We start from the raw sequence: 24,092 nt of genomic DNA, 5'->3' as shown, positions 1-24,092 counted from the left end.
GACGAGGGGAGATGCTGAGAGATGCTACGATGCACGAGCCAATCAGCGTGAGGAACAGAAGAGCATGCTCAATTAGCCAATAGCACATCGAGTATGCATTGTATTAGCCAACAGTATGCTGTGTACGATCTCGTCTAGGTAAACAAAGCTACCAGCGATCGTTCGCAAATGCGATATTTTTTATCTCAAAACTTTTACATGCATAATAATTTGAAGTCTTTTAGGTTATTATTAAACATCTCGCAATATAGTGAAAATTTTGCGATTAAAAAAATCTGCGATGTACTGAGGTCTGCGATGCACTAAGGGAGCGAAAGGAGAACCGCGATACAGAGAAGAAACGCTGTACACTGAAAAGGTCTTTGGAGACGAGCCGACTCAGCACATTTGGTTATTTTTAACTTATTTTTGTCATTTTGATTTGTTTCTGTCATTTTTGCGTTAATTTTTGGATAAAAGTTAAAAATTGTTAACCCTACCCCCCTTGAAAATGAACCCATGCCACAAATATTTGACTGTTAATTGTTAATAAAAAAAATTAATACAGTGCTGTATAATATCGATACAGTATCATGAAACCAAATACCGCGATATTTCAATATTTCGGTGTATCAATATTTCTCTTACGCCCCCTAGTGGAGAACCAAGTACATTAGAAAAGTCAAATCCTTTACCGTCCAATCAGCCCTCTGTAACAGTGTGGAGCCCAGTTCCCTGACCACAACCTTGCGGTGGTGTTTGCAGGTAACTGGAGCTCCGGCTGTGACAACAGGCGTGTTTGGACAGATCTCATGCAGCCCCGTCAATGCCATGCAAAAGTGAAGCAGGTGAATAGTTACAGCGCAGCCATGGAGACAGTAAAGTCCTCCAGAGGAGGCCAGTGCTGCCTGTAGGAGGGAAAGACAAATCACAGTGATGTCAGGAAACAAGAGCGACCAGCTGTGAAGGTGTCCCCTGTGGTGAACGGAGGAACGACAGGCGTGAAAGCAGAAGACTTCAAGCGCAAACGTACAGTAAATAGAAAAATAGATGTGACGCATAGCATGGATCAGAGACAAATAAATAATTATAAGAAATACATGAGCTTCACTCGTCTGATAATAACAATAACAACAATGCTGATATAATAATAATAATAATAACAACAACAACAACAACAACAATAATATTAATATATTAACATATATAAAATATATATAAAAATATATATAAATATAAAATATATAAATATATATTGTTTATATAGATATTAATATTAATAATAATAATACATTAAGATGAGTGATGAGATATTTTCCTGTGTACAAATTAAAACTTTTTTTTTTTTGCCAGAAATCCAACATAGACGGGTGTCTAATTTAAAGCGAGCATGACAGTGAACAGCAGGGGGCAGAGCACTCACATCGATTTCACTCAACATGACAATTAAAACTTTTTTTTTTGTTGCCAGAAATCCAACATAGATAGGTGTCTAATTTAAAGCGAGCATGACAGTGAACAGCAGGGGGCAGAGCACTCACATCGATTTCACTCAACATGACATCCACGACACTTCCAATGACGATGACGAAGTCGAAGACGTTCCAGGGGTCTCCGAAATAACCCTAAGAAGGAGTAACAAACAGAGAACAGCACGTTCAGTGTCAAAGGTGACAATATCTATGCAGATTTTTGAATCCGCTCACCTTCACTTTAAACGCCATGACTTTGAGTATCATCTCCACAGTGAAGAGCACGGTGAAGATCACATTCAGCATGTCAGACAGATGGGTCACGTGGTCTGACTGGTTACAGTGCTGTGAGTAAAAAAAAAAAATCCAGATCATGAATAAAACACAACCGAACTGCTGCACGTGCACATTAGAAACCTGAAGCAGAGAGGGTCGATGGGACGTGAATACTGTGGCTGTCAGAGATGTAGTGATAATCAGAGGTCAGAGGTCATCAGCGGTCATCAAAGGTCATCACCACAGCAGTAATACTTGTAGTATGTGAACTGACTGACCACCGCTCGTACATTGGTGTACGTAGACAAGAAACCTCATCTTAAAAAACGCTGCTCCCTTATTACACACTATACGGCTTTACTTTGCACCCAAAAGAACACACATTCCAACATACTATAATACTCTTAAAGAATCAATAGTAAATCTGGAGAATGAATTTTTTTGTTTGTTTTTAAGACAAACATATTTCTGAGTATTAAAAAGAACTCAATGTAGTGATGATGATTTAAAAGTATATTTTGAACAGATGGACATATATAACTCAAATATATAAATGTATGGGCCTTGCGAACTGCCTCCTCACCTGCATCCCCAGACACATGGTGTTCAGCATAATGAGCAGGAACATGAGGTACTCAAAGTAGCAGGAAGTGACGATGTACCAGACCTGGTACTGGTACGGGTTCTTGGGAATATAACACCTCAAAGGTCGAGCTTTGAGAGCGTACTGCACACACTGACGCTGTGAGGGATGAAGAGCAGAGAGTGAAAAAAAACAAAAAAAAAACGGGCGGAGTCTGCGCTAGGTGAAGCAGCGACAGGTTGGTACCTGGTTTTTGTCCAGCTCATCTGCGCTAGGTGAAGCAGCGACGGGTTGGTACCTGGTTTTTGTCCAGCTCACAGTTCTTGTACTCCTGCTCTCCCTGTTCCTGGAAGGTCACGATGACAAAGCCCACGAAGATGTTCATCATGAAGAAGGCGATGAGAATGAGGTAGACGATGAAGAAGATGGAGATGGCCACGCGGTTGTTGTACACAGGACCCGAGTCCTCCAGGTTAGAGTCAATGGCCTTATACAGGATCCTGCAGAGGGAGACGCATGGAGAGAGCGAGAGGTAACTAAGAAGTCCAAATTCAATGGGAGTCAACATGGCGGAACTGAGGAACTGACTTTGGCCATCCTTCGAAGGTGGAGATGGTGAAGAGAGTCAACATGCCGTTCAGGATGTTGTCAAAATTGAGTTCAGAGTTGGTCCACTCTCTTTTACGGATCTCCATTTCGTGAAGTGCGCCCTCCTGGTACTTTATGTAGTAACCTCTGAACAAGGGGGGAGGGGCGGGGGAGGGGGCAAAGGAAGGGGGCAAAAATGACATCATCACCAAAGAACTAAAAACCTTTAGCTCTTTACCAACAAACATGCTTATAATTCAACAGTGTCGCCTAGTGGTTCTCAAGCAAAAACCACTGGTGGTACTCTGGCGCCCTCTAGTGGACTGCAGTAATCAGATTTTCTTTTTAAGACTATTATTGAAATAGTAGTGTAAGAAAGTACTGGGCACTTTCTGCCAATGTAACTTTGAAATTCTTGATTTATAGCTGACTGGTGCGGTTTGTATAACAAAGTATGTATTTTTTTTTTCGTTTTATTATTTTGTATACCTATAATGTATGTTAATTGTAAGGAGCAATTTTGCTAATATACACTTGTTCATTGCAATTCTTTATTTTAATTTTGTTTGATCTATGTGTGTTTCCTACCCTGTTTCTATATATTGAAAAGTTACAAATAAAAAAAATATACATATATAAATATATATACACATATATAAATAAATATATATATACATATATAAATAAATATATATAAATATATATACATAGTGTAGCTTTGTGCTGCTGTACTACTGTGCAGTGATGTGCATACTGGTAGTACTGGGAGAGACAGGTATTTGTACTACATTTGAAAACCACCTGTTGTGTGTAGTCAATTCAATACATTTTACTTTTTTTTTAAAATATTAGTCATGTAAACAAGTACTACAAAAACGTTTTGACTTGACTGTAACTGAGACCTCAAGCCAGGGTACTGCAGTATTAATATAGCATATTCTTAAGTTTACTAAAGTACAAAAGCACAAAAATGGTGTATATTTCTACTGTAAATAGAGTAAAAGCCAGCTGCTCACTTGCATGTTTCCTCTGTTATTTTGTCAGGGTCGGTGCAGGCGTAGAATTTGCCCTGAGAAAGAAATAAAAGAGTCTTTGGTATTTCAAATGTCATTAAAGCAAATGTGGTAAAAAAGAAGAAAAAAATATCTTGTCTTCTTTAGATTAACTTAAAATACTCATAACAGGCTGAAAGTAGAGAACTACAGTAACTGTCTATACCAGGCATGGACAAACTACGGCCCAGGGGCCGGATGCGGCCCGTTTGGCTTTTTAATATGGCCCGCTAAACTTGTCCAAATGATGTTATTAATTTCTATTATCATTACATTTCTGCCTTTTCCCTGCAATGCCCACATTGATCCAATAGATGGCGTAGAGAAAGTATTTTAGCCTTTATGACTTTTAGATGTCATTTATTTTAATTCACACGAACGCTCCATCTATCTGCTCCCGACTCGGCCCATCGTCAACTTTTAGAACCCATTGTGGCCCGCGAGTCACCTGGTCTATACACATTTGAAATTCTACCACATATGTGTCAAACTCAAGGCCCGGGGGGGCCAAATGCGGCCCGCCAAGCCATTTTTGTGTGGCCCGCGGGAGTTTTTATAATCAACCAAATAATAATCAATTGCAGAAACATGTCTCAGTCCGTTATGGACTAGTTACTTCTATACCAGCGGACCCCAATCTTTTTTTAGTTCCAAGGACTGGTCAGCCAGTACCACCTGTTACCACTAATAAGGTACTGAGCATTGAAGAATCATTAAATTTTCAAAATAAAACATCTTTAGACTCTGTTGTGTTTGTATCAGAGTCTGAATGACCTTTTATTTTTAAAATATTGTCAGATTATCTTTAAATAAAAAAAAGGAAATGGATATGATTGGATTTTCTTTGAATGAAGTAAATTAGTAAAAAATTGTGTCCCACTGCGGCCCGGTACCAAATGACCTCTGGACAGGTACTGGTCCGCGGACCAGAAATTGAGGACCCCATGATCTATACAGTCTTCCATTTACAACCGGCCCTTCAAAGAGAACTGTACTGATGATGTGGCCCCCTGGTGGTAATGAGTTTGACACCGCTGTTCTACCAGATTACCTGAACACGCAACATCAGTTTTCTTTGCCTCTTACTTTGAAAAGCTGGACGCCGATGCAGGCGAACATGAAGTCCAACAGCATGGTGACCAGAACGATGTTCCCGATGGTCTTCACAGCAACGAACACACACTGGACCACGTGCTGAAGGACAGGGATGTTCAAATCGAATTCAATTTTTAGAACTTTATTATATAAATGTACATCGTCTTCCTGGACTTGAAGGAGACTTGTACCTTCAGGCCTTTGGCTCTGTTGATGGCCCTCAGGGGTCTTAGAACCCTCAACACCCTGAGGATCTTCACCACAGAGATGGCACTGGATCTACACCACGACAACACACGGAGCGAACGCAAATAAATGTCTGCTGGACGGACGGAGGACAAGGGTGGACGTACTGTGGTTCTGGCTCTGTGGTTTGATCAAAATATTATTCACGTAATGTTCATGAGTTGTCTAGAGCCGGAGAGAGATGTCGTTGATTTCTGATTGGTTCATTAACGGAAAATGCTGTTTTAGATAATGTAGATACCAGAGGTGGGACCAAGTCATTGCTTTGCAAGTCACGAGCAAGTCTCAAGTCTTTGCACTCAAGTCCGAATCAAGTCTCAGGTCAAAATAGGCAAAGTCCGAGTCGAATCAAAGTCAAGACTGAAAAGTGTCAAGTCAAGTCCCAAGTCCTGCCGTTTCTGTTTCGAGTCCTTCCACTCACTGCCACTCCTTTTTTGTTGACCATCTCGTAGTTTTTAAACCCGAACAACACGATCTTTGGTCTCATTTTCTCTAACCCGCGCATTGTTCGACAGCTCTTTCTCATTGGTTGTCCCGCAATTTGATTGGCTGGTGTGCCCGACAGCACACACGTACACAATGAGAGCTACACAGCGCTCCTCAATAACTTACTTTATAATCTTTGGGTTTTGGAGAAAGTATCGAGTCTTGTCGAGTCAAAGGGCTCGAGTCCAAGTGAAGTCACGAGTCATTGATGTTAAAGTCCAAGTTGAGTTCCAAGTCTCTTTACATTTGGTCAAGTCGAGTCAAAAAAGTCATCAAATTGATGACCCGAGTCTGACTCGAGTCCAAGTCGTGAGACTCGAGTCCACACCTCTGGTAGATACTGCAGTACTGTCCACGCTGCAGAAGGTCCAGATTATAAAGAGTGTACCTCTGTCTCACTGTAGGGGGCGTGATAAGTCAGTTAAATAGTGTTTGTTCTCCCTACACTCCATTCAGACAGACCAGCAGTTAGAGCTGGGAATTGATCCCCCGACATCTTGAGCTGTGAGACATGGGCAGGGACCACTTCTTACAATGTAATGTGGATGAAACCAATGGAATGTTCTTTTTCTCTTCCTGTGTCAAGGAATTCTAGAAAGTACTTACTCCATGCCCATGGACAGGAGAGACACACTGACCACCAGGAGGTCCAGGATGTTGAAGGAGTTCCGGCAGAAAGAGCCTTTGTGAAGAATAGCGCCGTATGTGGTCATCTGGGGTAACACAAAAGATACCAGTGATTCCCGAGCGGATTTTTTAACGGTCACTGCTCCGAAGGAACGTAAAGCATTACCTTGAGTACAATCTCCGCAGTGAACACCGAGGTGAAGACGATGTCAGCGTAGGCCAGAACCTGAGAAGTTTAAACGTTGTTCACGTGATTCAAAGGCGCAGTTTCGGTAACAACAGGACAGACACAGGCTCTGATGTCACCTTGTTCCTGAAGGACATAGGATCGATGGGGTCTTCAGCAGCCAGAGAAACGGAGGAGAGCAGGATGAAGAGCAGGATGATGTTGGTGAAGGTGGTCGCGTTGATGATCCGATGGCACAGCTTACGGAACCTGACATGTTGGACCGAAAAAGATAATTTCTTCTCCTTTAATCAGTGTCAATATTGTTATGATTATTATTATTATTATTGAAAGATTGGTCATTTCTTCTCCTTAAATCAGTGTCAATATTATTATTATTATTATTATTGTTGTTGTTGTTGTTATTATTAAATACTTTTACTCATTTCCTTTGCGTTGGTTCTGCCACAGAAGCAGGTGGTCCTGGGTTCGATTCTCAGAGGAACCATATACAGTACTTAGTCTGTTTAAATTCCTTAATTTCCTGAAGTTCTATCTATCTCTATATAAAAATAAGAAATGAAGCAGCTGTTACACCAACGACTGACTTTCACTGATCAATAAAGTATCAAGAAGTTTTTCAACTTTCCCTGGTCACCGTCTCCTCCCTCAAATGTAACCTCTGATCTTAGGTCAGTAGAATTTGCCCTGCAATGACAGGCATTCGCCTGTGTGTGTCTCACAGTATGACGATTGATGGAAAGTACCGTAATTTCCGGTCTATAAGCCACAAGCTATTTTTTTCACTTGCTTTGAACCGTGCGGTTTCAACAGCGATGCGGCCAGTTTATGGATTGTTACGGGCTAACGAAGTTTTTTCATGCGCTTTTGAACTGTGCGGTTTAAACAGCGATGCGGCTAGTTTATGGATTGTTACGGGCTAACGAAGTTCATACCGCTAGCGATCGATGACTTTTCTGTTAGCATACAGTATGTCGGGGCACGCAAGAAAGAGAACGGTAGCGTAAGTTGAGAGCAGTTTGAGCCCTGTCACGTTGAAAGGTGCGTTGGTTATACAGGAGACAAGCACAAAGTGAAGGGAGCTAGCCCCAGAGCTAATGTTAGCTTCCGTCCTTTAGCAGATCACTAAGTATACCCTGCGCATTCCAACTACGGTCGGGGCTCCAAGGCAGGAAAGAGCTAACGTGTAACTAGCTTGGTTACAGGCACTGATCGGAAAAAAAAGCATTTATTTAATTAAAAAAAATAATAATCCTGCAGCTTATATAGAAGTGCGGTCAATATATGTACAATTTTTTTTTTCTTTTTAAATTTAGTGGGGGCGGCTCATACTTAGGTGCGCTCAATAGTCCGGAAATTATGATACTGATATTGTATGAAGGTGACTTTTACTGGGTTAACACCAGTATTAAATCAAATGAGAAAAACAGTTGTGGTCATTGTACTTGTTCTGAGGTCCAAAGATAAAAAAGGAACTGGCTTCTGGCATGGGCACCGCCTCCTCTTTTAGCTGCAGATCTGCCATTGGACGAGGTCTGGGGCTCTCTGGTATGTCAGGGTCCTCCTCCTCATCGTCACCTGAGCAACAGGGGGGGGCAAAGAAGATTAAAGGAAATTCAGTATTTTTTTTTTCTCTTGGAAACAAAAAAAGTTCCAAAAGACTCACCAGGGAAGTCCGCTGGAGGGAAGGGATCTTTGATCTCATTGACGTTGGACTCAAACTCATCGATCTTCAGCTGCAGATGAATATGACATCTAAATGTATCAACCAGTCCATTCACGAGTTCAACAGTGATCTTGAAGGTCGTACCTTGGCAGTGGTAGGGATGACCTCAATGCCCTTTGCCCTTTGCTCAGCCAACTTTTTGGCCAGATTGGCTTTTTCTTCTGATGCTTTATCAGGCAAGTTAGCCCTGAAAACAAACAAACAAACGCTAGCTCAGACAGTGCTTCCTGAACTCTCTCAATTCCAAAATGCAAAATCCTTTTTGATATTTTAAGATTTTTTATATTGTTTTTTTATTCAAACATTTGTCCTTGTGCTGCTCTTTGCCTTCTCAACAGCCTCAAAGGCTATATGGAGATTTGCGAATCTTTACTTTTTAACTCATGGTCCTTTTCCTCTCTAAAACAATGTGTAAAAATGACATCACATTCTTTTAGAAACCCTTTTTTTAAGAAGTTACCTGAGAGCCTTCTTACGATTTTTTTCCTCTGCCTTTTCCTTCTGAGCCAAAGTCAAAGACTCGGCTTCTGCCAGATTATCGACAGCAATGGCCAGAAAGACATTCAGAAGAATGACTGAGAGCCGGCCGAGTCAGGATTACAACCACTGTGAGACATTCACGCATAAACACAAACACAAACCAGAACATGAACATGAACTTGGTGAGGATACAGTTCCCACAGACAAAGAGGATGATGAAGTACAGGCTGACTAAGATTCCAGGCATGCTGGGTCCTCCGTGAGCCATGATTCCGTCGTACATGACAGCATTCCAGTCTTCTCCCGTCAGGATCTGAGAACACACCCACATTAAAAGAAGCTAAAGTCGGATTAGACTTCAACCAAACCCAGACGATTTTTTTTTCTCCCCCTGTACCTGGAAGACTGTGATGAGGGCCTGAGGAAAGCTGTCAAAAGTGCTGCGTGGTTTGGATTGGTTGGGAAAGTTGAACTTCCCACCAAAAACCTGCATACCCAGCAGGGAGAAGATGACGATGAAGAGGAAGAGGAGCAGCAACAAACAGGCAATGGAGCGGACGGAGTTTAAGAGAGAAGCCACCAGGTTAGAGAGAGAGGTCCAGTATCTGAGGAGAACAAGATAATCATAATCATCATCATCAAAGTCGCACAATGTTCATTAACTTGAGTTTTGTTTCCCAGGCCACCATTGTATACTTCATTATTACTTCTCCAGACCTAATATTAGCTACTAGAGTCCTGGTACCGACACTAGAACTTATGTTAGCTACAACAGTCCTGATTCAAACACCAGAGCTAACGTTAGCTACAACAGTCTTGGTACAGACACCAGAGCTAACATTAGCTACAACAGTCCTGGTTCAAACACCAGAGCTAACGTTAGCTACAACAGTCCTGATACAGACACTAGAGCTAACGTTGGGTACAACTTTCCTGGTACACACACCAGAGCTAACGTTAGCTACAACAGTCTTGGTACAGACACCAGAGCTAACATTAGCTACAACAGTCCTGATACAGACACCTGAACTTATGTTAGCTACAACGGTCCTGATTCAAACACCAGAGCTAACGTTAGCTACAACAGTCCTGATATAGACACTAGAGCTAACGTTAGGCACAACTGTCCTGGTACAGACACCAGGGTTAACATTAGTTACAACAATCTTGGTACAGACACCAGAGCTAACATTAGCTACAACAGTCCTGGTTCAAACACCAGAGCTAACGTTAGCTACAACAGTCCTGGTTCAAACACCAGAGCTAACGTTAGCTAAAACAGTCCTGATACAGACACCAAAGCTAACGTTGGGTACAATTTTCCTGGTACAGACACCAGAGCTAACGTTAGGTACAACTGTCCTGGTACAGACATCAGACTTAACAATAGCTACAACTGTCCTGGTACAGACACCGGGTACAACTTTCCTGGTACACACACCAGAGCTAACGTTAGCTACAACAGTCCTGGTTCAGGCACCAGAGCTAACGTTAGGTACAACTGTCCTGGTACAGACACCAGAGCTAAAGTTAGCTACAACAGTCGTAATACAGACACCTGAACTTATGTTAGCTACAACGGTCCTGATTCAAACACCAGAGCTAACGTTAGCTACAACAGTCCTGATACAGACACTAGAGCTAACGTTGGGTACAACTTTCCTGGTACACACACCAGATCTAACGTTAGCTACAACAGTCTTGGTACAGACACCAGAGCTAACATTAGCTACAACTGTCCTGGTACAGACACCAAAGTTAACATTAGCTACAACTGTCCTGGTACAGACACCAAAGTTAACATTAGCTACAACTGTCCTGGTACAGACACCAAAGTTAACATTAGCTACAACTGTCCTGGTACAGACACCAAAGTTAACATTAGCTACAACTGTCCTGGTACAGACACCAGAGCTAACGTTAGCTACAACAGTCCTGATACAGACACCAGAGCTAACGTTACCTACAACAATCCTGGTATAGACACTAAAGCTAACAACTAAACTAAACTAACTAAAGCTAAAGATACAACAGTCCTCCGTGTAATTCACTTTCCACTTCCCTTTCTTTTAAAACAATGTTTATTAATTACAAATCCTCTGATTTAGAATATTTATAATGCCCCAGTTTAAAAGTCCAATTCCTTGTAACAATAAAAGAGTGCAGTGCAAGATGTAGGAAACAGGGTGAACTCTAGGATCGGGCGATATAGGCACAAAGTTTAGATTTTTTTATGGCACTTTGTCGATAACCATTAATATGACGATTAACCGATCACAATTGCACTTCTATGTTTTTGACTGAAATCAGTTAGTATTCCTTATTCTAATAGGTTTAAATAGTAAGCGGTGAGTAGCAAATTAGCCTATTAGGCTAATTTGTCTGAAATGTGTAAACATTAGAAGTTGATTGATAACTCTTGTTGCACAATAGCGCAGACACAATCATATTCTCACCGGGTGACTTTGAGCAGGCGCAGCAGTCGTATGCAGCGGAGGACAGAGATCCCCATGACCGACATGACACCCATGTGTACCAGAATGATCTCCAAGATACCAGTGGACACCACGAAGCAGTCGAAGCGATTGAACAGGGACATGAAGTAGGAGGGCAGGCCCAGAGCGTACATCTTCATGAACATCTCCAGGGCGAACATGGACAGCAGCAGTTTGTTGGTGTTGTCTGGTGACGTGGACCAGTTTGTGTCCAGCAGCAAAAAAAAAAAGAAAAATGACTGAGTTCAGGTTGTTTTTTAAAATTATTATTCAAATGTAACATTCCAGTTTTATAAGAGCTAACCTTGCCAGCTGGTGGTTTTCTCCGACTGTTTGTGATGTTCTGTGGCGATGGCCAATGTGTTCAGGAAGACCAGCATGATCACCCACCAGTAGAAGAGTCTAGACTTCACGTACACTCGGCATTTACGACGCAGCCAGCGATTCCACTTACGAGCCAGTTTACTGTGGAGAGAACAGTGGAAGAACAGCTAAAAAAAAAAGCTTTGCTGTTTTTATATATTATTTTTTTTATTATAACTGCAGTACCAGAATCACAGTTACTACATCTGAGGTCGATTTATTTTTTTTTTTTCCACATTTTGCAGATGGACACAAGAAATCAGACAAAAAGACAGGATTGAAATACTTAAACACTCTTGTTGGTATCGAGTTACCAGACACAGTAGTACTAACTAGTAATAGATGATCAGCTGAGTCGTGTCCATTTGGCCGACACTTACGGTCTCCAGTCCTCCGATCTCTGTGCTGAGGAGACCTGAGGAGAAAAATCCAGATTTGAATTATGTATAAATTTTAACTTAAGTGAAAATATCACAGAACTAGGATTGTTTTTTTTTTAATGTGTTACTGTTCAAACCAATTAAAATATTAAACATATGAAAGAAGCAAAGAAAGTAACAGCGCTACCGTATCAGCTATTACACTACTTTTAAAGCACAGCCTGCTAACTCGCTAACAGCTAAGAGGCGCCAAGAAACCAAGTTAGTCCAGGAGAATCAACAGAGTACGTCTAAACCATGGCACAGCTTTACTTAGTCAGTCAGTTAGTTAATTAGTCAGTCACTCAGTCAGTCAGCATTCATGCTAACTGGGAGTTTCATCAAAACATTAACATATAAGAATCCGACCTTTGACAAGAGAGTGATAGCGGAGAGATGATGAATCTGTGTATATATACATACATACATATATATACATATGTATATATATATATACATATGTATATATATATATATATATATATGTATATATATATATACATATACATATATACATATATATGTATATATGTATGTATATATATATATATATATGTATATATATATATATATATGTATATATATATATATATATGTATATATATATATATATATGTATATATATATATATATATACTGTATATATGTATATATACATATATACAGTATATATATATATATATATGTATATATATATATACATATGTATATATATATATATATATGTATATATATATATACATATGTATATATATATATATATATACATCCATCCATCCATCCATTTTCATCCGCTCTTCATCCTTTATGTGTGTGCCTCACCCTGTCCCTCCTGGTCGTTGTCTATGACCTCGGCGTGAGTGATCCACTCCATATAACCTTTGAGGTCTTCGTCCAGCTGCTGAGTTTCCCTCAGCTTCTGAAACTCACCCCTGGATTTTGCCTTTTCTCGCTCTTTCGTGAACTCTCTATTAAGGAACAACGACAAGAGGTGAAGGATGGTTAACAACAAGACCACCACCGGAGGCACGGGCAGAAATCACCATCTTAAGAACAATACACTGTAGGCTAAGTATCCTACCCACTGAGCACACCCAGAACAAGGTTGAGCACAAAGAAGGAGCCGATCAGGATGAGAGTGGTGAAGAAAATCCAGGTCCATTCCATTCCTATGGCATCATTAACCTGTCAGACAGAGCAGAGGAGAAAAAAAATAATCACATTAACAGCACTGTCAAACCCTAAACCAAACTAAGGCCCGGGGGCCGGATGCGGCCCGTTCAGCTTTTTCATCCGGCCCGCCAAACTTTTCAAAATTATTTAATTTATTTATATTATAATTATACTGTACTTGTGCGTTTTCCCTGCAATACACACATTTCCCCAATAGATGGCGTAGCAAATGATAAAAGCATTTTAGCATTTTAGCCATTATGCATGACTTTTACATGTCATTTATCTTAGTTCACAAGAACGCTCCATCTATCTGCTCCTGACCCGGCCCCCTCTCTTCAATTTTAGGACAAATATGTTCCCCGACTCAAAAAGTTTGCCTACGTCCGGTCTAGCATTTTTGTCACGTCAAACCAAGGTGTGTTTTAGCAACACAACACCTTCAACAAAGCCCAGGAAATAACTTTGATCCGTGAACAACATTGGTTTTCTACCTTTCTTTTCTCTGCTAAAACACAGAGCTGTTATGAAAAAGCCAAAGAAGAAGACGACGACGTGAGCATTAAGTTAAGGCTGAGTTCAATGGACCAGAATGACGGGACAGGAAGTTCAAACTCTACAACTGTTAGCAATAACGTGCTAAACGGCAGGGAAATGTCTCTCTTACCCAGTACAGGACATCGGTCCAGCCCTGTGTGGTGATACACTGGTAGACGGTCAACATGGAAAATCCCAGGTTGTCAAAGTGGGTGATTCCGTTGTTTGGACCGGGCCAACCAGATCGACACTGGGTTCCATTGATGGCGCAACGCCGGCCGTTTCCCGCCTGAGCACACGGAGCTGGTTTTTCGTTCTCCACTGTGGCGATGATGTCTACGCACGGTGACAAACAGAGGTGGGACCAAGTCCTTGCTTTGCAAGTCATAAGTAAGTCTCAAGTCTTTGCGCTCAAGTCCGAGTCAAGTCTCAAGTCAAGACTGAAAAGTGTCAAGTCAAGTCCCAAGTCCTGCCGTTTCTGTTTCGAGTCATTTTAAACAAAATAATAATATATTCACACAGATCACTTTGGGTTTTGGAGAAAGTCTCAAGTCTTGTCGAGTCAAAGGGCTCGAGTCCAAGTGAAGTCACGAGTCGTTGATGTTAAAGTCCAAGTCGAGTTGCAAGTCTCTTTACATTTGGTCAAGTCGAGTCTAAAGTCATCAAATTGATGACTCGAGTCTGACTCGAGTCCAAGTCATGTGACTCGAGTCCACACCTCTGGTGACAAATCAGTGAGTCCAGGAAAATGAATTCAAGCACATGTAATGACGACCCTGTTGACGTGGATTTGTCGCAGTATTGTCAGACATATATCCGGTATATTTAAAGACATGACCGCTGTACTGTACTTGTGCCCGTGTAGTAGCAGGTCTTGTGCATTTTGCACTTGAAGAGTTCCAGTCCCATAATGGAGTAAATGGTGACCATGAAGAGGACCAGCAAGGTGATGTGGAAGAGAGGAAGCATGGACTTCAGGATGGAGTTCATCACCACCTGCAAACCTGATGAAGGAGTGAATAAACATGAGAAAAACAAAATACAAACCCTGCATATTTATGTTAACAAAAAGAGAGGGGGGAGGGGGGGCTCCTCACTGGGGACTCCAGAGACCAGTCTGAGGGGTCTCAGGACTCTGAAGGCACGCAGAGCTTTCATGTCAAACCCTCCGCCTTTTTCACCTACGGGGGCCTCCACTCCACTGATGTGGTTGATGGCATCCACAGCTACGGTGAAGAGGCTGGAGAAACAAAGACATCCATTCATTTATTCATTCATTGGGTTATTGATTGGTTCGTTGTTGGTTAGAGCAGGTGCCCAACATCTGCCCCGGGGACCGGTGCCGGACTGTAGGTCACTTGGTACCAGGTCACAGTGGGACACAAAAATAAAAATGACTTCAGTTTTACTAACTTTATTTCATCCCAAAGAAATCTAGAAATATCCCTTTACTTTTTTTCATTCAAAGATAATCTGGTCATCATCATTGTCATCGTCACACAGTAACTTACCCAACCGACACACAAACGAAGTCCAAAATGTTCCAGCAGTTTCTAAGATATGCATCAGCGTGGAATAAAAATCCATAGGCAACGATCTTCAGGAAACACTCGATGGAGAAGATGATGAGGAAGATGTACTCCAGGCTTTCCTGGGAGGCAATGTTTCACTGATTAGGAATTAGACTATAGAACAGATCATAGAACAACATGTAGACCAGAGGGTAGAACAGACTGTGAAACAGACGGTAGAACAGGCTGTAGAACAGTCTGTACTGTAGAACAGAGTACAGAACAGTCTATAGAACAGACTATAGAACAGACTATAGAACGTAATATAGAACAAATTATAGAACAGTCTATAGAACATTCTACAGAACAGATTATATAATGTAATATAGAACAAATTGTAGAACAGACTATAGAACAGTTCAAAGGACAGTCTATAGAACAGACTAGAACAGACTGTGAAACAGATGGCAGAACAGACTGTAAGACAGTCTGTACTATAGAACAGAGTACAGAACAGTCTATAGAACAAACTATAGAATGTAATATAGAACAAATTGTAGAACAGTCTATAGAACAGTCTATAGAACAGTCTATAGAACAGTCTATAGAACAGACTAGAACAGACTTTAGAACAGTCTATAGAACAGACTATAGAAACAGGCTGCAGAACAGTTGATGAGTTCAACGATTTAACTTATTTTAAATCATAAGTGACTTATTTAAAGCTGAAAATTTCATGTCTGTCTGATCTGAACAGGAAGACCACACCCCGTTATGACACCCTATTATTCAGCTTCACAGACAGAAGAAACTGTTCCGTCCCACGGTCTGATCACCGGAGACAAAATAAAAACTGTAGGTCCTCCTCTGGACCTACATCAGCGGTCAGACCTCCGACCACCTGACAGTTTCACGTCACTGCGATCTTTTGAAGTCTGCGCCCCTCACTTTCGGACTCGCTCACCACGTGGTATTTGATGACCTGTACTATTTTAGCAGGGCATGCGGAGAATGTGTGTTTCAAATATACATCACACCCACAACGTCCTTCAGTCCCCACCGCGGATTGTTCACTCACTGTAATCCGAGCAGCCGCGCTGGCCAAAACCAATCAGAACAAGTTGGAAAGCATCCAGAAATGAACCCAGAAATGGCAACCGAGTCTGTAGTTTCATTTAATCATAATACCGTCTTTGTTAGACCGGTAGATATTCCATCACGAGAGATGTGTCTCAAACTACTCATGTCGCCAAGTACAACAGAGGAAGCACCAGTACCACCAGTGGTACGCATACCATAGTTTGAGAACCAATGTTCTAAAGGAAGTCCGCACGACTCGTAGCAGAAAGGAAAACAAAGAACCCCAGCTGATGTTTACAGGAACGGGATTTTTTTTTCTGTCAGACTATAATGAATGAGAAGAATTAGGTTGTGTATACTGTAGTTTGAGACCGTTGACGCTGGGACGATCCATAAATTGATCCTCACAGCAGTGAACGTACGTGCTGATAATGATGAAGTGTAATAAACATGAACTCACTGACTTTATAGGAATTTAGAGGAACTGCTGTGATGCAATGAAAACTCCGTAGATTCAACTGGAAACAACAGGGTGAATTAATCAGACCTGTCACTAAAGAAGGGGTTACAGACATAACAGACCATTAAATCATCAAATAAGTATCTACTTTGACATTTAAGTCATAGCAATACACTGAAATAATCCATCCATCCATCCATTTTCATCCAAATATCCGTTAACAGGTCGCGGGGACGGCAGTCTCCATGACCGCCACCCAAATCACACTGCACCGTACCAACCGCCCTAACCGGGATTTGATCTTGCCCAGGAGGTGAACCCTGGGGTTCTACCCCAATGACAGAGACATTGCCTCTGGGGCCAAAGCGCCACCACAGAAATAGCAAAAAATAATATTTAATTTCATGATATTGTACTGATATTAATAAAGTCCTGTATCGACTTTTTATTAACAATTAAGAGTCAAATATTCATGGCGTTGGCTCATTTTATTTTGCTCTTCTTTCTACAAATGTATATCCCTCTGTTCCAATTGTAGTAACCTGATGTTGAGCATGTGAAAGCGTTGTGCGTTTACTATGCTGACAGTTCTTCTACAATTCGCAAAATATTCCCCCTGTATTGTGATACATATCGAATCGCCAGATTCTTGCCAATACATTCATTCACTATCATAACAACTGACTGAAATGATTTAGAAGAGTTAGTGAATTTGTAGAAGAAAAGAAAAAAAAGTTCCAGGTGGCTGCTACTTTCCTGCTGGCCAGATTGGGTACTAGAAAAGAGTTATTAGTGAATTTGTAGAAAATTCTACTTTCCTGCTGGCCAGATTGGGTACTACAAGCAAAACACAATTTTCCTGTGGAGGTGGAGAAGACCACCAAGAGTTGTTTACAAACACTACGTTTATACGACTGTAACGTTATTTCAATGATTTCCACTGCACGGGCAGGCTGACCTACCAGGTTACTGTTGGTGTTGTTGCTGTCCTCCTCTGGCATGGGCAAATACACAGCCAGGGCCACACAGTTGGCGAAGATGGCCAGAAGGATTATGATCTCAAAGGGTCTTACAGTGATGAATAGGAAAGGCTATATTTCCACACACGTACAGCTCACGCTACAACACCAGCCAACTCTTACTCTGACACGCGACGACGTTTAGCTTTTGTCTGCATTAGCTGTAGCTCCTCCAAAAACTCTAAGTAACAAGTATTTCTAACACACCCCACCCGAACCACAATGAAGGATACTTCCACTCCACGATACTGATGCACGCCTTGCGGAAAGGATTCTTCAGCGTGAGGAAGAGGAGAGAGCGAGCTGGTCGCGGGTTTCCTCCCGTGGCCATCAGTTTCTTCAATTTCTCCTTCTGTTTTCTCTTCAGAGTTTCCTCGTCCATGATGTAGGAGGACAGCGGGGGGCTGCTGGCGTCCGCCATGGTTTCTCCTATGTGCTAGCTGTGTCAGTTTTTACTCACAGTAGTATGTAAGACGTACTCCAGAAACGTGCGGACTGTCTCCTGTGTGAACCCGTTCAGTTCTCAGACCTCATCCTGGTCACTGGTGACCCCTCCAGTCTTGACCCAACCATCTCTGTGACATGGTTTCTCAGTGTGACTGAGGTTCCTCTGTCCTGTATTTCAAACAGCAGCTGTCTGCACCACTAGTAAGGGATTGGCTTTCAGAACAGCTGCTTTGTCAAGAATATATATATATAGACAATGAGCTTGGCTGTCAAGGCATGGTGTGACAGTGGAGATGGAGGGACATCAGAAGGTGGGACAGGACACAACCCCTGTGTGTGTGACTGTAATAAAAGCGGAACATCACTCAGGGATCTGTGGAAGAAAAAAAATGAAATCAAAAGGAATTTAAATCATCAACAACACGTTGGTTAAGTTAAAACACTATAAATTAGGGATTTCATAAAATACTGATATACTGATATATATATATATATATATATATATATAGTTTCATGATACTGTATCAATATAACACAGCATTGTATCCATTTTTTAATTAACGACTAACGTGCAAATATTCATGGCGTCGGTTCATTTTATTTCGGTTCATGTGTGTTCACTATGTTGACATAGTACTGCCCCGAAACAGCGGTTTCACAGTCTTTTATTACAGTTAAACTGTTTAAAAACAAACTCAATGTACCGTTAAGCCTACGGTATCGCAGCATATTGCAAAATATCGCATCGTTGCCCATGTACTGTGATACGTACCGCCAGATTCTTGCCAATACACACCGCCTAGTGACATAAAACTGCGGGTAAATGGTGCCGTGTTGTCCACTGTAACACACACAACCCTAGTAAAAAAGAAAATGTAGGTCAAAAACAAACATACTCTCTGCAAACTAATCTTTCGCCGTGAACTAATCGTTCACTCTGAACAAATCACTTCCTGTGAACTAGTCTTTCGCCGTGAACTAATCTTTCGCTGTGAACTAATCTTTCGCTTCGTTCTCGCAGATTCGTTTCATTTGTCACGTGACAGAGAGGTCGGGTCTCTTTTGTTCTCATTTATTTTTTACATTGTGGTGTGTTTTTATTTATGTTTTCATATGGTTTAATTGCTTATGGTATTTTGTGTACTTTGTAGAGTCAAAGAATCAGTAAAAAGAGCCGGTCTTCCCATCACTAGTTACTGGCTGGAGCACACCTTTTAAGAAGGTAGCGGATGTAGGTAAGACATGACCGGTAATTCTTCAAAATAAAACATAATTCAGAATCAAATAATAAATAAACGGAAATATTGACCGGTAATTTTTCAAAATAAAACATAATTAAGAATCAAATAATAAATAAACGGAAATAATGTAAGTTATGCTATAAAATTAACAACTACTTGTCTCGTCCAATCCTAATGGGAGTCAGATTACAACACAAACCACTAGGGAAGCTCATAACATTTTAATTTGCATTAATAATGCAATAATAATCATGCAGTAACTGAAGCTTTTTTTAAACATAAGACATATGCTGCCATCTGCTGGTTGTGCAGGCTATTCGCACTTGGCGTCTATCTTTTTCCCTTGGACATTCCATGGACGTCATATAAAAGCCAGTCTGTAAACAACGGGTTTTAGAAAAGACTTGAACACATGTGAGAAGACCACATTCTGTTTGTTATTATTTTACTTTGTACTATTCACGGCTGTATTAAACAATTGTTTATGTATACTTTTTAAATAACAGACTCTGTAATATTTTGAGTCTTTCACTATAACAAAGACCTCTTCCAGGAACATAAATTTCACCTCCTTGTTATAGTATAGAGAAACTGACACTGGAGCGAAAATTAACGCCGCCCTGCCCCCTAGTGGACAAACTGCTTAATAACCATGTCGAACGTAGGGCAAAGGTGGGACTATACAATGTGTGGACAGTGACGGATGAGGGTGGCATTATTTTTTGACATAGCTGGAGAGAGTAATAAGAGAATAAGACTGTAGGGGGCACTAGCGGTAGTTACTTATTGTTCTTTTATAAATTCATGCCCCAGGAATGAATGGTGTCATTTATGTTCGTCGACAACCTCTGTTGTCACCTTGAGTCATACAGATATCTGCAATAAAGGGAGCTCAGACCTGATTGAACACACACACACACACACACAAACACACGACATTGTTGGGACCGAAGAGTCCGTCCAGACCTGGACCCTCAGCTCCAGCCTCTTTAAATAGAGCTGCTGTCTGTGGCCTGCAGCTGTCTGTGTGTGTCTACCCCAGGTTGACCTCTGAGCCTTTAAAGGCCACGGCAGATATTTTTAGACCAAAGCTGCTGATGTGGAGATTTTACACTGGCTCTCGCACAGGACCCTTCGACATCACTCACTGGACGGATTCGATCCAAATAATAATTTGACTTCATCTTCATTTTACCGAGTGAACACAATTACAGAGAGATTCATGACTCTCTTCATATTAGTCTGCTCTGTGAACCCAACACAGAGGTAGCTCCATGCTCTTTCTTTCTGTAACCCCCCCCCCCCAACACCACCACCACCTCGACTTCAACAGACCACTCCCCTCCCGCCGCCCCTTTACTCACCCTCAATCCCTGCCTGTCTTCTGTCCGGTGGTTTTTCCTCAGGTCTTTTGTCCTCACCCTCTGTCCTCATCTCCTGTCCACCCCACTGCGTCTTTGGATTTTTTTTTTTTTTTATTCCCACGTCGTTTGTACGATGGCTGACAAAGGTCGAGCTGTGGCCAGAAGAAAAGACAGGAAAGAGCCGGACGCGGCCGACAGGGCAAAATCTGGAAAAGAAGAAGAGAACATTCCGGAGAAGACGGAGAACAATGAAGGTGCTCCAGCAGCTGAGGAACCTGCCGGTGGTGCGGTGGCCAATGGTCAGAATGGAGAGTTCAAGGTGGAACCAATGGAACTACCTCCATTTGAGATCATCCAGGGGTAGGTGCACTTTAAACCGGTGTAGTTCGTGTCACTGACCGTCTTGGGTCCGAGCGATCAACAACTCAAGTTCAGTGTGTTGTTGACGGTTAAGTCTTAACAAGTGATGTGGTTTTATCACTGTTATTAAACAGATGAGACACCAAAGGCAGCAGAAACCTGTCCATTAATGAGCTGCTGTCGAGAATTGCACCGGCGTTACTGGAGTAAACAACAACAACAACAACAACAACAAGGGATAAATACTCCCTTGCTTCTAAATCACATACTGAACTGTGTCTATTTATCCGCTGCTGATGCCATTACAGAGTCTCGACAGCAGCTGACATGACCATCGAGGTTACTGGTGACAGTCAGGGGGAAGACGAGGGGGGGGAGGCGGTGCTGGTGGGGGTCTCATTTCACAGAGTTCGAATGTAACTACTCTCCTTAACACCCCTGCCAAGCCTCACTCATTTGACACTCTGGACTTGTCCAGTTGCTTTAAACAGTCTGTGCAGGAAGTTTCCTGCAGAATTTCCAAAAATAAATTTGATATTTTAGAATGAAAAAAAATAAATAAATAATGCAACTCATTGAGGAAGTGCTCTTCACTACTGCTCTACAACAAGGAGGTTTCTGCACCGGCTTAAAACACCTGACTTCCTGTGGGCTATATGCATGACCCCTACTCTCTCTCCCTGCTTTTTTTAATTTTTTTTACTAACTATGGAATAGAATTTCTCTGCACATCAGCCCGACATGTTTTTTGACAATATATTTTTTACGATTCTCAAATTTTCGATAGTACCTGAATGTGCCTCGCATTTTACTACGGTATCTGAACACTCCTCGTTACAGACACGGCCCCCTAATTATATATTAGGGGGCCGGCCAAAAGTTTTAGAACACCCTAATTTTTCCAGTTATTTATTGCAATTCAAGTCATGCAAGTCCGATGATTTGCTTAAAATGGTACAAAGGTAAGTACTGAACAGCGACATGTTTTTTGACAATATATTTTTTACGATTCTCAAATTTTCGATAGTACCTGAATGTGCCTCGCATTTTACTACGGTATCTGAACACTCCTCGTTACAGACCCGGCCCCCTAATTATATATAAGGGGGCCGGCCAAAAGTTTTAGAACACCCTAATTTTTCCAGTTATTTATTGCAATTCAAGTCATGCAAATCCGATGATTTGCTTAAAATGGTACAAAGGAAAGTACTGAACAGCCAGAGGTTTGGTAAAAAAAAAGGTTTGCTTCCCCAAAACTGAAAAATAATGTACATTTCAGAATCATACAAAAAGGCCATTTTCAGGGAACACGAAGTGGGTTAAGAATTTAAAGCTGTTCTGCAGCAATGAAGGTTGAATTATAATTCCAACTTTTCTGGATTATTTACAACCCCCTCTGTCTGCATAAAAGCAGTGTTGGAACACACTGTGGTACCAGGCCCTCATGAGCACTGAACTGTATTGTACTGCAGAAAGTAATGTGTTGCTACAAAAATGGCGACAAAAAGGCAATTAACAATGGAAGAGAGACGGACCATCATAACAATGTAGGTGTTACTTTCCAACAGGGAAATTGCAAAGAAAGCCAAGGTGTCAGTGAGTACAGTTTCCTTCAGCATCAAAAGGCAAACTCTGACAGGAAGCGGTCTGGCAGACCCAAAGCCACAACTGAAACGGACGACATGATTCTGAGGACGAGTTGCAGCAAGAAAGCCATCGCTAAGATGTCAGAATAAGACAAAGAGGCTCTCCTGGGCCACGAAACACCGCCATTGGACAACTGAAGACTGGAAGAAGGTGTTAAGGACTGATAAATCAAAATTTTAATATATATATATATATATATATATATATATATATATATATATGAAGGGGTGTTGGGGTGGGAAGCTGGTGAAGCTTTTGTGATGTACGTAGCTAACTGCACCGTTTTGCGCTGTTCCGTTTGTATTTACTTCGGCTACCAAACCACCTCAGTGAGTGTTGAGTGTCAGGTCGATGCTTTAGGTCAGTGTTTCCCAACATTTTTTTAAGCCACGACACATCACCAAACAAAAAATCTCACGTAATGAAATGTAATAATATTGTCGTTTAAATGTACTAAAAATCTACTCCTGTTTAGTGGAAGACAACGCTCACATAGTGGCAGGAATTGAAGAAAGACTCAACTTCAACAGAGATCTTCTTCAACAGCTCTGATGATCTTTTCTCAGTTTTAATAACCATCTGCTGCCACCTAGTGGAAGAGGATTTAATTGCTCTGCCTGACACGCATTGATGAACAAAGAAAAAAAAATTCAACGGTTTTATTGATTATCGCCCTAGGCCTACTGTCCAAGAGACTCGGAATAACAAAATTAAAAAAAGAACTCCATAATATACAAGTGCAGAACACTGCCACCTGCTGGTTAAACGTGGACATGTCCCATTTAATTTTATCTTTGGTCTTCTCTACAGGGACAGAATCGATGCGTTCGCATTTAAGTTCCAGTTCAAGAACGTGGAATACTCCTCCGGACGTAACAAGACCTTCCTGTGTTACCTAGTGGACAAAGGCAAAGCCAGTGATGGACTTCTGAGAGGTTATCTGGAGGACGAACACAGTGGTGCTCACGCTGAAGAGGCCTTCTTCATCCAGTGCCTGCCTGACTACGACCCTGCTCTCAAATACACAATAACCTGGTACAGTACCTCTGACAGTCCGACAATCAACCGTAATAATGAATTAATGCCGAAGAAAAATTGACCTTTTCGCGAAACCCCGCCTCCAATCGGTCACCAGAGGTGTGGACTCGAGTCTCATGACTTGGACTCGAGTCAGACTCG

At 41.5% G+C, this 24,092-nt stretch overlaps 2 protein-coding genes across 2 annotated transcripts in view; one reads left to right on the top strand and one right to left on the bottom strand.

The window, feature by feature from the left end:
- LOC103386795 (dihydropyridine-sensitive L-type skeletal muscle calcium channel subunit alpha-1-like) overlaps positions 1–19,297 on the bottom strand; it is a 25,823-nt gene extending 6,526 nt beyond the window's left edge. The window contains 30 exon segments of the mRNA XM_017036750.2: positions 840–887; positions 1,521–1,604; positions 1,686–1,796; positions 2,311–2,469; positions 2,609–2,810; positions 2,899–3,045; positions 3,915–3,967; positions 5,037–5,144; positions 5,237–5,324; positions 6,384–6,490; positions 6,571–6,630; positions 6,711–6,840; positions 8,037–8,169; positions 8,258–8,327; positions 8,402–8,504; positions 8,778–8,892; positions 8,990–9,110; positions 9,195–9,402; positions 11,254–11,479; positions 11,597–11,757; positions 11,989–12,070; positions 12,897–13,042; positions 13,156–13,259; positions 13,915–14,120; positions 14,636–14,788; positions 14,882–15,024; positions 15,296–15,435; positions 17,798–17,903; positions 18,088–18,674; positions 19,074–19,297. Coding sequence (XP_016892239.1) covers positions 840–887; positions 1,521–1,604; positions 1,686–1,796; positions 2,311–2,469; positions 2,609–2,810; positions 2,899–3,045; positions 3,915–3,967; positions 5,037–5,144; positions 5,237–5,324; positions 6,384–6,490; positions 6,571–6,630; positions 6,711–6,840; positions 8,037–8,169; positions 8,258–8,327; positions 8,402–8,504; positions 8,778–8,892; positions 8,990–9,110; positions 9,195–9,402; positions 11,254–11,479; positions 11,597–11,757; positions 11,989–12,070; positions 12,897–13,042; positions 13,156–13,259; positions 13,915–14,120; positions 14,636–14,788; positions 14,882–15,024; positions 15,296–15,435; positions 17,798–17,903; positions 18,088–18,275 — 3,702 coding nt within the window. The 5' untranslated portion in view covers positions 18,276–18,674; positions 19,074–19,297.
- Positions 19,298–20,871: 1,574 nt separating this feature from the next.
- The window catches only part of apobec2a (apolipoprotein B mRNA editing enzyme, catalytic polypeptide-like 2a), a 6,621-nt gene continuing 3,400 nt past the window's right edge, over positions 20,872–24,092 (top strand). Inside the window, exons 1-2 of the mRNA XM_008321186.3 lie at positions 20,872–21,266; positions 23,724–23,948. Of these exons, the coding sequence (XP_008319408.1) occupies positions 21,040–21,266; positions 23,724–23,948 (452 nt within the window). The 5' untranslated portion in view covers positions 20,872–21,039. The remainder of the gene's footprint in view (positions 21,267–23,723; positions 23,949–24,092) is intronic.

Source organism: Cynoglossus semilaevis, chromosome 11 (genome assembly GCF_000523025.1).
Source record: "Cynoglossus semilaevis isolate Cse_v1.0 chromosome 11, Cse_v1.0, whole genome shotgun sequence".
Lineage (NCBI taxonomy): Eukaryota > Metazoa > Chordata > Actinopteri > Pleuronectiformes > Cynoglossidae > Cynoglossus > Cynoglossus semilaevis.
The sequence above is the reverse complement of the archived record's forward strand: the minus strand, read 5'-3'. Positions and strand labels throughout refer to the sequence as shown.